This window comes from Leucopleurus acutus, assembly GCF_964270905.1.
Source record: "Leucopleurus acutus genome assembly, chromosome: 16".
In the NCBI taxonomy this organism is placed as follows: Eukaryota; Metazoa; Chordata; class Mammalia; order Artiodactyla; family Delphinidae; genus Leucopleurus; species Leucopleurus acutus.
The window spans coordinates 30785996-30799808 of record NC_139158.1 but is presented as its reverse complement, the minus strand read 5'-3'; the positions used below and the strand labels follow the sequence as shown (position 1 = coordinate 30799808).

General features: G+C 46.4%; 1 protein-coding gene across 1 annotated transcript in view; it reads right to left on the bottom strand.

Moving 5' to 3' along the window:
• Positions 1-867: 867 nt before the first annotated feature.
• Positions 868-13813, bottom strand: part of GRIN2A (glutamate ionotropic receptor NMDA type subunit 2A) — a gene marked incomplete at both ends in the record, with an annotated part of 364935 nt that continues 351989 nt past the window's right edge. The window contains 2 exons of the mRNA XM_082857451.1: positions 868-2667; positions 9529-9767. Of these exons, the coding sequence (XP_082713577.1) occupies positions 868-2667; positions 9529-9767 (2039 nt within the window). The remainder of the gene's footprint in view (positions 2668-9528; positions 9768-13813) is intronic.

Below are 13813 nucleotides of genomic sequence, written 5' to 3'. Positions count from 1 at the left end.
TTACGTACACAGGAGTCTTCGGGATAAACTACAACGGCGGCTGTGTCATAGACAGAAGATCCACACTTACACGGTATTGAAGACACAAATGTGTGAGTTTATGCAGCTCTGAACAAGACCATCGAAGCCAAGGGTGAGAGAGTGTCTGTGAAATACACAAATCGACATCCAAAGGGATTCCGGTAGCTCTCTGCCTGAGGGCCCTTCTGGCCTTTTACTCCAGATGTGTCTTGGAAATGGACTACAGTGAAGCTAGCAGAGTGACCACAAACACACTGATTTGCTACTCCTTGGGGGAGCCTGGAGTTCTGGGGTTGGGCCGGGGCTGTGATGGAAGGCATAACAATAAAGCTGGACCAGTTATAAATCCAAACTTCCTAATCTCTTGCACGTGTCAATCCCGCTACAGTGCAGATGCATTCTTGTTTTGTCTGTGTCAGATTTACATGCATACCATATTGCTTACTCTGTATTAGAGAAACCATTAGGCATTTCTGATGAGGAAATTACATGGTGGACTGGCCTTAATGGAATTTGGAATATAGGAAATCATCACATCACCATTGGCATCCAACGCGTCATTACTGCCAGCATACCTAGCGGGCATGTCCAGGAGACTTGTCCTTTTAGTGGTTGATTTTTGGTTAAGGACTCACCTATCTGGTATCTGCCACGCTCAGCACACACCTCACAAGATTCCTTGAGTGGAAGACTGTGGCATGGAGCCATGTGCAAAAGAACCAACAGAAAAATACCTTCCTAAATCCTCTTGCTCTTTGCAGGGCACTATCGGACATCCAACATTTATCCTCCGGAACGCTGGCCATTAGCTATGTTTCCCTATAGATAAAACATTAATGGAAGGTTTTAAACATCGGATTCAATACTAGGCATTTTCTTGTACACGCGTCTATTGCTGCAGGAATTTAAAACCCTGGGGGCAGAGTACATTTTATTCTTATTTGCAGCATAAGGCATAACATGCTCCGAAATATACACATCGCTGTGGCCTCTACTGTCCCTGGAACAGTATGATGCCGTCGACCTCAAGGACGATCGGAGATAGCTGTCATTCACTGCCTGGGATGGCAGAGAGTGTTTATAAGGGTCCGAGGGGCACCTCCCAATAACTAAGCGTTGGTCATCCCCATAGGAGTGGAGGAAAGGGTTATCGGAGGTGTGGTCTGGCAAGAGAGACTTGCTCCGTTTGCTGACCTCCAGACCCTGGGGGAAAAGGGAGCCCTTGTTCCCCGAGAGTTTGCTGGAGGGGACACTAAAGAGACTCCCGTACAAGTTTCCCTCCAGAAGCCGCTCCCTGTCCTTGAGGCTTATGCTCCGGGAGGGCCTGCTAAGGTCCACCTCCCTGGGTTTGTCGAGGATGTTATCGTAGGAATGCTGCCGGCTAATCCTCAGCTTGTTCTTTTGGAACTGGAGGGCGCTGCTCTGTGCCCAGTCCTGCTGGTAGACCTCCTCCTGGGTAGCTGGGTTACCTGTCTCCTGAAGCATCTGGTCTTCGTCAATGTCATAGAGGTTCCCCATCCGCAGGCAGGAGTCGCATTTGAAGGGGGACCTCATGGTGAAGTGGCCTGAATAGGTGGGCAGGTTGGACAGGCAGCTCCTGCAGTGCGTGGAGTTCTGCCGGTACCGGTCGCTGCCCTCGCTGTGAGGGGAACTCTTGTCTTTCAAGGTGAAGTGCTTGGAGTAGAGTTTATACTGGTCATTGTTGGGGAGCCCATCTTCATCGTGCAGGGGACTCCTGTTCCTGGGCAGTGTGGAGTCCCCCTTGCGGAAGCTGTCACTATGGTCCTGGTAGACATTGGAGAAGTCCACGTTCTCGGGAAGGGCCATGTTTTCGACAAACTGGGGAGGATCGAGGTGGAAACTGGCCTCCCTCTCCCCATCAATGGTGTAGATCTTGTCCCTGGGGGAGCTCGCTTTGGTTTTCAGGTAGGAGCGCTCGACCTCGCTGCAGTCCTTGGGGTACTTGGAGGCCACTGACCTTTTGAAGTTGTCCTTGGCCTTGTGGTTCTTACTGTTGTCAGGCTCCCGGTGGCACGTGGCCCGGCTCGAAGTTTCTGAGATGTCCGAGTGGGCCACCTCTTCTGGAAGGTACCTAGGACTCTTTAGGGAGTAGCTCCTGTTCTCCACGGTTCCCTCATCCCTCTGGGAGACTGGGTTCTGGGTCAGCGAATCTTGGCGTAGAGATTCCATGGATTTCTTCCAAAGCTGCCGGGGCCTGGAGTTCCCTTTGGATTCCGTGCTCACGGCCACCTCCACTGTGTTAGGGTTAGACTCATTGAGAGTCAGAGGGTGCTGGCCCTGGAACACATAGTTGTTGAGGTTATCCTTGTGCCTGTTGGCCATGAAGGTTTGCAGTTCATTCATGTTGTCCCCAAAAATGCTGTCTTTCCCCTGAAAGGACCTGTTGTCTGAATATACCAAGTTTCCCTTATCTGAAACCATGTCCATGATGAGGGATCCTCTTTGAATGAAGTCAGCAGCTCTTTTGGGGGAATCCATTCTTGAGGAGTTCACGTTGGACAAGTTGGAAATGTTTTTGGCTGACCGAAGGAGTTTTAACATGTTGCTCTGGGATCCGGTCAGATTGAAGTCTGGAGACTTCTTCTTTTCTTCAATGTGCACCCCGTGAATGCAGCTGTAAATGCCCTGTGGGGAGGAGCACAAAACACCATCCTCAGCAGCAAGGACATGAAACCGTTTCACACCTGAACTGTACCCGCAAAGGTGAGACATGACCTTCTTATAGGAGTCCTGGAGAAACAGTGAAATCCAATCTGAATCCTGATAATGCTTCTTTAAATGTATGAGACCAGTGGCAAAGCATCAGGCGTATCTTGTCGCTCTGGCACAAGATATCAAGATTATCTGACACTTTTGCCAAGAGTCATACATAGAGTTTGAGAAAAAATATCCACTAATCCTCAAAGAACTCTAAGGGTCTCAGCACCTCCAAACTGGCGTGTAAGGATTTGGTTGACCCAACCAACACCCCAGTCACCAACCCTTACTTTTATTAAAGTTTCCCAGGATCATCTTTGGACTTTGGATACCAGAGAGTCAGCTATTGACAAACAAACTGAGTCAGCATACAAGGATCACCAATCATTGATTCCGCTGGGGAATTACTGCTACCCCTACACTGAAGCCATCAATTAAAGCATGAGACCCAATATTTATCTGCAGGAAATAAAAACACGAAAAAAATATACATGCACTCCAATGTTCATCACACCATTATTTACAGTAGCCAAGATATGGAAGCAACTGAAGTGTCCACTGATAGAGGAATAGAAAAGAAGATGTGGTATGTACACACAGACACACACACACACACACACACACACACACACACACACTGGAATAGTACTCAGCCATAAAAAAGAATGAAATCTTGCCATTTGTGACAACATAGATGGACCTAGAGGGTATTATGCTAAGTCAGACAGAGAAAGACAAATGCCACATGATTTCACTTATAGGTGGAATCTAAAACCAAAACAAATGAACAGCCATAACAAAACAAAACCTGATCCAACAGAAACAGAGAACAAGCTGGTAGTTGCCAAAGGGGGGGGGGGGGGTTAGACAGATGGGCGAAACCGGCGAAGGGAATTAAGAGGCAAAATCTTCAGCTTTAAGATAAATAAGTCGTGGGAATATAATGTACAGTAGAGACAATACAGCCAAGAATATTCTAATAACTTTGTATGTGATAGATGGCAACTAAAGTTATTACAGTGATTATTTCATAATGTATAAAAATACTGAGTCACTATGTAGTACACCTGATATACAATATTGTAAGCCAATTATACTTCAAGTCAAAACCTCTGGAACAGTCTCTCCCAGCTCCACCCCCCCGACAAAGAGAAGAAGACGACCTGAGACCCATGTGTGGTCAATCAGACATTTTTTGGAGGAATAGACATAGATGGTGGGATAAAGAAACATCATATGGTTTGAACCCCTGGAGCGCCCTTCTTGGACTTTTCACTTACCCACTCAATATATATATATATTCTTTGTGTTTTGGCTGTGTGAGAATTTGTTGAGCATAGTTAGAGTTTTAGTTACTAAGAAGAGTGGAGAGTCCTGATGACGCGGTGATGCTGCATTTAAATCCATCCAGGGAACTGAATGACTGAGGGACTCAGGGGTAGCTCAGATATAAGCACCCCATCCATACATCTCTTGTTTTCCACTCCACCTTCTTCCTGTCTTAAAAATAACTGTTGGGCTTCCCTGGTGGCGCAGTGGTTGAGAGTCCTCCTGCCGATGCAGGGGACACGGCTTCGTGCCCCCGTCCGGGAAGATCCCACATGCCGTGGAGCGGCTGGGCCCGTGAGCCATGGCCGCTGAGCCTGTGCGTCCGGAGCCTGTGCTCCGCAACGGGAGAGGCCACAGCAGTGAGAGGCCCGCGTATGGCAAAAAAACCCCACAGAAAAACAAAACTGTTTACTTTTCCTTGAAAGTACCTCAGGGGCAGAGCTCTCGATTCATTCTACGATAACAGGCAAAAGAGCGTCAGTGGTGTTGTGATTCGTGCTCCTCCCTTCCCCGCTCCTGCCCCCAGATTTTGGCCGCGGTACCTAAAGGGAACAATTCGGTCCAGGCTGCAGGATTTGACCTGGTCCTCCCAAGACTGACAGGGAGCCGGCCCAAGAAGGGGTTTGTTCGTAAAAGGGATGCGGTAGCTGCTGCTGACTTTGGCATAAACTAGTGGGGACTATGGGTTGGTAACTCTGGACTCTTACAGCGGCTCCATCAATTCCCCATGGTGGGGATGCACTGAACCTGCAGGGACGCTCACAGAACTGTGACAGCCTCAACCTGTTTGCACTGCTGCGTTTTTCCTGTAGTTTTCTAGAGACAGTCTCCACTCCGTTGAGGAACAGTAAACAGAAAAGCCTACAGTTGTACATTTGAGCTTCTCTTTCTCTGACCCCGTTCAACCCCAGGCTGCACGGTGAAGGCTCCCTGAGGCCAAGGCCCTGGCATCGGGCACTTTGCACCTGCTGCAGCCTTACCTTTAGTCTCTTTCTCGATGCTGTGTGGTCTCCTTCCCTGTTTCCTCCCAGGAAGCAGTGTCTCCTCTTTGCTTCCAGGGCTGCTGGACGTCAAAATCATACACACACACCGTGTATTTCACATAGCACCGTGCTTTTGAATCTTTTAGGTTAACGTATGCCTTCCCTGTCCAATTGAGTAATGTAATAATCTCCTACAGTGACCTAGAGGGATTCTGCTACGATGGGTGGAAATCAGTGTGTCTCTTACACGTTTGAACCAGCCAAGATCATAGCCTTTTTTTCCTGTTGCTAGCATTACAAAAACACTAGTTTTTAAATTTTTTCTAACTTTGCCATTTTATTTTAATGAGCTCCCCTCCTCCTTTTAGAGACTTTGAGAACTTGCTTCCACCCTTCGCCATCAGGGCAGTGTGCTCTCGCCTGCCAAGATGAGCTGGTTGCCTCTGTATTTGCAGGAGGCCCACAGAAGTGGCCAGGGAGCTGCGCTATGTTTCAGGAGCAGAGAGGATGGCTGCTGACTGCTTTTTCTCATCCCTGGTTTCCGCTGGGACTCACACAACACAGCTAAGGCAGTTCCCAGGTGCTGATCTGCCTGGCGAAGCCTCGGGAAGGCGTCAACGTGGTGCCTGTACCCCAGGTTTGGATGAAAGTGTTCACCAACTAAGTTGACCCATCTTCCAGATGTGCTGGTGAGGAGGTGGGATGTGTATTACAGAAGGATGGGAAGAGTCAGAGACCTGGAACCCACTGGAAATGAGCCCCAGCTCCATCCTTTTTTAGCTCTGTGACCTTGGCTGAGCAACTACGTCTTTTTGAGCCTCAAGTTCCACATCTGTAAGATGGGAATCATACGCTCTAAGGTGGGTACAAGGGCAAGACCTGATAACGCAAGCAAGCACCTGACATGGAAGGGGCTCCATAAATGCTAGTGGGTGAGCTGCTCGGTCATCCCCCATGTGCCCTCCCTGTTTGTCACCTCACCTCTCTCTCCTCACACTAGTACGAGCACACAGCGCCCGCTTGATCGAAGCTGGAGGTTTGCTCTGGAAAGCCACTGCGGCTTTCTAATTAGATAAGTTGCCTAAATCCTACCTCAGGAGCCAAATCCCTGGGCTGGAGTTTCTTTCTTCCTTGCAGAGTTCTTTCTTTCCTCCTCTCTATTATTCATAGATTCCGGCTACCTTTTATGTGTTGTGGAAATAAGATGCCCTCTCCGCCCTATAATGGGCTCAGATGAAATTAGCATTGAAGACTCAACATGCCGTTCCAGACAGTTTGCTCTGTTCCACTCCCCGCCCCCTTTCTCACTGGGGCGATACTGTCCTCCTTGGTGCCTGGGCCTGATCCCCAAAGTGTCTGCTATGGTCTGCGTGTTTGTGTACCCCACCTCCCAGTTCATATGCGGAGAGCCTAGTCCCAAAGGTGATGGTATCAGTGGTAGGTAAGTGCTTATGTCATGAGGTCCAAGGTGGGGCCTTTGGGAGGAGTCCTCCTGAATGAGATAAGCGCTCTTGTAAAAGAGACCCCACAGAGCTCCCTCATCCCTTCAACACAAGGGGAAATCTGCAGCCCGGAAGAGGGTCCTCACCCGACCACGCTGGCACCCTGATCTCGGACTCCCAGCCCCCAGAACTGTAAGCAATACATTTCTATTGTGGATGAAGCACCCAGTCTGTGGCATTTTGTTATAGCAGCCCGAATGCACTAAGGTCCCCATTGTGGGTCAGCCAGAAGCTGTGCAAGTTCTCCTCTGGGCTCGTTGGGAAGATGCCACGGTTTCCACCTCCCTGGCCTCTGGCTTTGCTACATCTCCCATTCCTCACGTCTCTGGAGACAACCGAGGTGGTTCTTTTTTACTGGTGACAATGAATATTTTTTTCAACATGAAAGGGACAGCATTGTGGAGAGAAGACAAAAGTTAAGAGCATCCCACAGAAGAGAGGACGCGTTTCTGTAAGTCATAATAAACAAAGGCCACAGCTGTGGGAGAAACTTGGTTCTAATGTAAAATAAATGACTCTGTGAACTCTGACCTTCACCCTTGGCCGTGCCAGGAGGGCAGGCATCTGAGGTTTGCATTTGTGTCCCATGGGACATGGGGTCCTCTCTCCTCTAGGGAGGGGGAGACAGAAGTTCCAGTTCCAGCTTGTCAAGGCACAACACAGCAATGCTGTGCCCAGTCCCCACTTCACCCCCGTCCCTCAAGATGCTTGGAATGGGAGTGAGGGATTTAGTCCATTCTCATAGTGACAATCCTATTAACTTGGCTTCTTTAATGATATCTCGGACAGAGGGAACACTCTTGCAAAAACAAGCAGGATTTACGAGTAAAGGCAACAGTGTGCATTTATTTGCTCATGGCAATCTCAGAATCATTTGGATATGGAAAGCCTTTAGTAACTGGTGAAGAGAATTAGCTTAAAGTTGGCTTAATACCTAGCTGTATGCATGCACGCTGTTATTCTTAAGCAATCTGTGCGTTTAGAGGCCATCAAGCTAATTAGGAAATATGTATTTGCATAGAACTCAAGTTTAGAGCGCCACTGAATGGAGAAAATCAATCCTCCTGACTAAGCCCATGTGTACCTTCTGGATGTCTTAAAACCACCAAATACTAAGAATACACAAGTTCCTCTTTAGATGATTATTTCATTTTCCCAATGAACATTAGCATATAAAATTAGATGCTTCTAACCACATATTTTTCACCATGTTTCAAATCCTAATATGTTAAACTCTTTCAGAGTAAAAAAATCCCAAGGTGAGTAAACGGAAGAAATAGGTAGATAAATAGATGGATGGATAGATGGACAGATGGATAGGTGAATGGATGGATGCATGGATGGATGGATGACTGACTGACTGATTGCCAGGTGGATAGATAGATAATGTTATACTGTGTTGGAAGACAAGTGAACGATATGTACGTATGTGCTTTTATTGTGATGCAAGTAAGTGAGTAGCTTGTATTTAAAAAGTAAAAATAGGGCTTTCCTGGTGGCGCAGTGGTTGAGAGTCCGCCTGCCCATGCAGGGGACACGGGTTCGTGCCCCGGTCCGGGAAGATCCCACATGCCGCGGAGCGGCTGGGCCCGTGAGCCATGGCCGCTGAGCCTGCGCGTCCGGAGCCTGTGCTCCGCAACGGGAGAGGCCACAACAGTGAGAGGCCCGCGTACCGCGAAAAAAAAAAAAAAAAAAAAAAAAGTCAAAATATATATTATATGAGTTGTGTGCACATACACGTTGTGTAGTATGATTTGTATCAAATCTCTTGTGTTGCTTGTATTTGATGTTTGTTGCTTGTGTAAGAGTGTGGGCTCTGGCTGCTACCACACCACCTGGAGTCAAATCCTGGCTCCAGCAAGGCTGTGTGGTGTTGGGTAATTCCTCTAACCTCATAAATTTGAGTTTCCCCAATTCTGGGCCAATATCAGAACCTACCTCACAGAATTGGTTTGTAGGTTAAATGAAATGATGAGTATAAATTCCTTATATGGTGCCAGGGACATACATGTACCTACAAATATAAGCATTTTCCACAATTGTCATCGTTATTGATGAATTATGACACGTGTACCTGTTTATGGCCACACACACGCCATATTGTGTAGCATGTAATGAGGTTTCCGTGGCTCGAACGTGAGTGCACTTACTACAGCGTGTGTATTCTGTGCTGTGGTTTATGTCGTGTTGAATGTGTATTTTGTTTCCTGTTTGATGTGTGTGCATTTTCTCGTGGTTCTTCACGCCTGTGCTTCATTTCAGGCTCTGTTACATCGTACACGCTTTTGTGGTTAGTTAGCTGCGTTCACACACACAACATGGCTTTGCATGTAGATTTCGTTTTGTCACACGTGACCTGTTGGAATGCATGCAAACATCATAACATCCTACACAGGAATTTTAATAATGTCCTAGAGCATATCTGGGTGCTCATGAGGGAGGCCACAGACTGGCTGTGTTTGGTCCGTGTGTTTTTCTATTTGTCAATGGAATTAGTTACTAGTATTCAAAAGTTGAAAGTTTTCACATATAATCAGATGACGCTTTCTCTTTTAAAAACTGGAAGACCTGATAAGATTGGCTCTGCCTTCCGCTAAAACCATACTCAGCAGGAGTGGAGGACGACTGCCCCCTTTGGGTGTGGTGGGTTTTACGCAATGTGTCTTAGTTCTCCACATTCTCCATTGTCCCCTCCCTTTGACACCAGGGTTCAGCTGCTATTTTTAGTTTCACTTCTGCTCTTTTTCTCACACCCGGCCTGCCTTACCTATTCACCTTCATCTCTAGCTTGCATCTGGCTTATGAACACAGAAACTGGTGCCCTTCCGACAAATCCAAGAAGGGTTAATGGGTGAGGGGAGGGTGTGGAGACACCACACCCCCACCCAGGAGTCAAGAATCCCCGATTCTCTGGAAGCCCTGTGCTTTTCTGGACCTGCCTGCCTCAGAGGGAAGTAGCCGCCAGGGGTACTGACCCTGCTGATGGAGAAGAGCAGGCCTGGCCGGTCGGAGCACACGCCCGTGAAGCAGAAGCGCAGCTTCCAGTAGAAGAGGTGTTCCCAGATGAAGGTGATGAGGCTGAGGGCCATGGCGGCCGCCAGCATGTAGAACACACCCGCCATGTTGTCGACGTCCAGCTGGCTGCTCATCACCTCGTTCTTCTCGTTGTGGCAGATCCCCGTGAGCCACAGGGTCTCCAGCTCTTCCATCTCCCCTGGACAGAAGACAAGAGCCACAGGCAGTAAGGAGCAGGGCACGCACTGTGGGGCAGACACGCCTGCGTTCGGGACAGACACGTGTGATTTATAGCTGTGCAACCTCAGTGAGAGTGACTGAGCTCTCCTGGTCTGCGTTCCCTCACCTGCGGGGTGAAGATAATGATGACAACAGCATCTATGTAATATCGCTGTAGGAGGATGAAGTGAGATCATGTATAGAGAGAATCTGGCTCAGGCCCTGCCTTTTTTTTCTTGGTCATCATTACTATGCTCTCCCCACCCCTCTTTTCTCTATCCCCGGCCCCAACACCCACCCAGGCCTGGAACAGGACATGGGATAAGCTGGCCGAAGCCTACATTAGAAAGACTCGCGTTCCCATTCTGGCTTCGTCATAGACTAGCTGTGTGACTTCAGAGCCACAGTGATCCTGTCTGTGAAATGGGTATTATAATAGTGTATACTCCCTCGAGTTCTAGGGAGGATATGAGCTCACATATGCAAAATTCCTAAATGTAGTGCCTGGCTCATGGTAAGTTCTCCTAAATAGGAGCCTTCGTGGGTTGCTGTAAAGGAAGTGCCTAGCACACTGCCTGGTACACAGTTGTCCTCAAATATATTTGTTTCTTCTTTCCTCTTCCTTTAGAACATCCAATATTATTCCAAAAAGTCACCCCAAGTAGTGCACTTAGAGCACAAAGTGTTCCTTGACAAGAAATATCCCAGTCGGCTCTGAATGGCCCCTTGCAAACTAAACACCTCCCCACTTCAGTAGGCAGCTAAAGAAGCAGGTGGGGTTTGCAATGGAAAAAAAAGTAGGCACGGTTGACATTATTATGTCTCTCTTTTATGCACATTTTATCCAGTTGTCATTTAGGAGGAAATTCTCTAGTCTAAATGTCTAGTAATTATACCAACTGTCCAGCAATTCACTAGACTATGATTCAGGTCTTTAAAAATTCTCCTTCGAAAACAGTGAAAGTCAAGGAAGATGCATAGAATGTTAAATGAATAGTATGACTACATTGTATATACATACGATCTCTAAGACATAAAAGATGTATGGGATTAAGAAATATAAACTACTCTGCATAAAATATATAAACAACAAGGATATATTGTACAGCACAGGGAAATATAGCCATTATTTTGTAATAACTTTAGGTGGAGTATAATCTATAAAATATTGAATCATTATGTTGTACAATTTAAACTAATATAATATTGTTAAATCAACTATACTTCAATAAAGAACACTTGCAGAGGCATGCAGCGGGCGTGGTCTGGAGCTGGGAAGTCGCAGCTGCCGCCGCTGCCACCGTGATGTGCGCAGGTCCTCGCCCGGGTGTTCATACCGCAGCCTGTCAGGCGACCGGTGTTGCGGCCACTGCAGCCACCTGCAGGACCCTTGGGCGCGGAGTATGCGCCACCTTGGCACCTAGTCCCTGAGGCAGGGACGTCCTGGCCCAGAAAAGAACGCTGTTTAGGTGCGAGCCTAACCACCTAAGTGAGGGCACTAAAGCTGCCTGGGGAAGGGCAAGGCCCGCCGTTGCCGAGCTTGGGCTCGGGGCCCTGGATTTGTTTGGGTTAGCGGAGATTATAAAACAGCAAACACTGGTGAGGATAGAGACCAACGCTGGCAGGAATACAGGGAAAGAAAAAATCTCATGCTCAGTTGCTGGAGAAATAGGAAAAGGGAGGCATGAAGACAGTTAGAAACTTGTCCTAAGCCAGTTAGCTCAAAAGTGGAAGAGCTAGGATTCAAATCCAGAGAAGTGTCCCCTTCAGACTTCATTCTGGGAGAAAGTAGTATAATTTACAAAAGGAGAAATGAGACAACACATCCTTTCCTAGAAGAGCATTTACCAATTCCCAGTCTGTGGTGATTAACTGCTTGCAGGATCTTGGTTCCCAGGCCAGAGGTTGGGCCCGAGCTCCTGTGGTGGGAGCTCCGAGTCCAAACCGCTGGACTAACAGAGAACCTCAGACCCCACGGAATATCAACTGGAGTGAGGCCTCCCAGAGGTCTTCATCTCAGCACCAAGACCCAGCTCTATCCAACTGCCTGCAAACTCCAGTGCTGGATGGCTCAGGCCAAACAACCAGTAAAACAGGAATATAGCACCACACATCAAAAAAAAAAAAAAAAAAGAAAAAAGAAAAAAGAAGAAAAAGAAATGACAAAAAAATATGTTACAGACAAAGGAGCAAGGTAAAAACCTACAAGACCAAATCAATGAAGACAAAATAGGCAACCCACCTGAAAAAGAATTCAGAGTAATTATAGTAAAGATGATCCAAAATCTCGGAAACAGAATGGAGAAAATACAAGAAACATTTAACAAGGATCTAGAAGAACTAAAGAGCAAACAAACAGTGATGAACAACACAATTACTGAAATTAAAAATACTCTACAAGGGGGCTTCCCTGGTGGCGCAGTGGTTGAGAGTCCGCCTGCCGATGCAGGGGACACGGGTTCATGCCCCAGTCCGGGAAGATCCCACATGCCGCGGAGCGGCTGGGCCCGTGAGCCATGGCCACTGGGCCTGTGCATCCAGAGCCTGTGCTCCACAATGGGAGAGGCCACAACAGTGAGAAGCCCGCATACCGCAAAAAAAAAAAAAATACTCTACAAGGAATCAATAACAGAATAACAGAGGCAGAAGAATGGATAAGTGAGCTGGAAGATAAAATGGTGGAAATAACTGCCAGGGAGCAGAATAAAGAAAAAAGAATGAAAAGAATTGAGGACAGTCTCAGAGACCTCTGGGACAACACTGAACGCACCAACATTCGAATTATAGGGGTCCCAGAAGAAGAGAAAATGAAAGGGTCTGAGAAAATATTTGAAGAGATTATAGTCGAAAACTTCCCTAACATGGGAAAGGAAATAGTCAATCAAGTCCAGGAAGCACAGAGAGCACCATACAGGATAAACCCAAAGAGAAACATGCCGAGACACATATTAATCAAACTATCAAAAATTAAAAACTAGGAAAAAATGTTAAAAGCAACAAATAACATACAAGGGAATCCCCATAAGGTCAACAGCTGATTTTTCAGCAGAAACTCTGCAAGCCAGAAGGGAGTGGCAGGACATATTTACAGTGATGAAAGGGAAAAACCTACAACCAAGATTAGTCTACCCAGCAAGGATCTCATTCAGATTCAATGGAGAAATTAAAAGCTTTACAGGTAAGCAAAAGTTAAGAGAATTCAGCACCACCAAACCAGCTTTACAACAAATGCTAAAGGAACTTCTCTAGGCAGGAAACACAAGAGAAGGAAAAGACGTACAAAAACAAACCCAAAACAATTAAGAAAATGGTAACAGGAACATACATATCGATAATTACCTTAAGTGTAAATGGATTAAATGCTCCAACCAAAAGACATAGACTGGCTGAATGGATACAAAAACAAGACCCGTACAAATGCTGTCTACAAGAGACCCACTTCAGACCTAGAGACACATACAGACTAAAAGTAAGGGGATGGAAAAAGATATTCCATGCAAATGGAAATCAAAAGAAAGTTGGAGTAGCAATTCTCATATCAGAAAAAATACACTTTAAAATAAAGACTATTACAAGAGACAAAGAAGGACACTACATAATGATCAAGGGATCAATCCAAGAAGAAGGTATAACAATTGTAAATATTTATGCACCCAACATAGGAGCACCTCAATACATAAGGCAAATGCTAAAAGCCTTAAAAGGGGAAATCAATAGTAACACAATAGTAGTAGGGGACTTTAACACCCCACTTTCACCAATGGACTGATCATCCAAAATGAAAATAAATAAGGAAACACAAGCTTTAAATGACACGTTAAACAAGATGGACTTAACTGATATTTATAGGACATTCCAACCAAAAACAACAGAATACACTTTCTTCTCAAGTGCTCGTGGAACATTCTCGAGGATAGACCATATCTTGGGTCACAAATCAAGCCTTGGTAAATTTAATAAAATTGAAATCATATCAAGTATCTTTTCCAACCACAATGCTATGAGACTAGATATCAGTTACAGGAA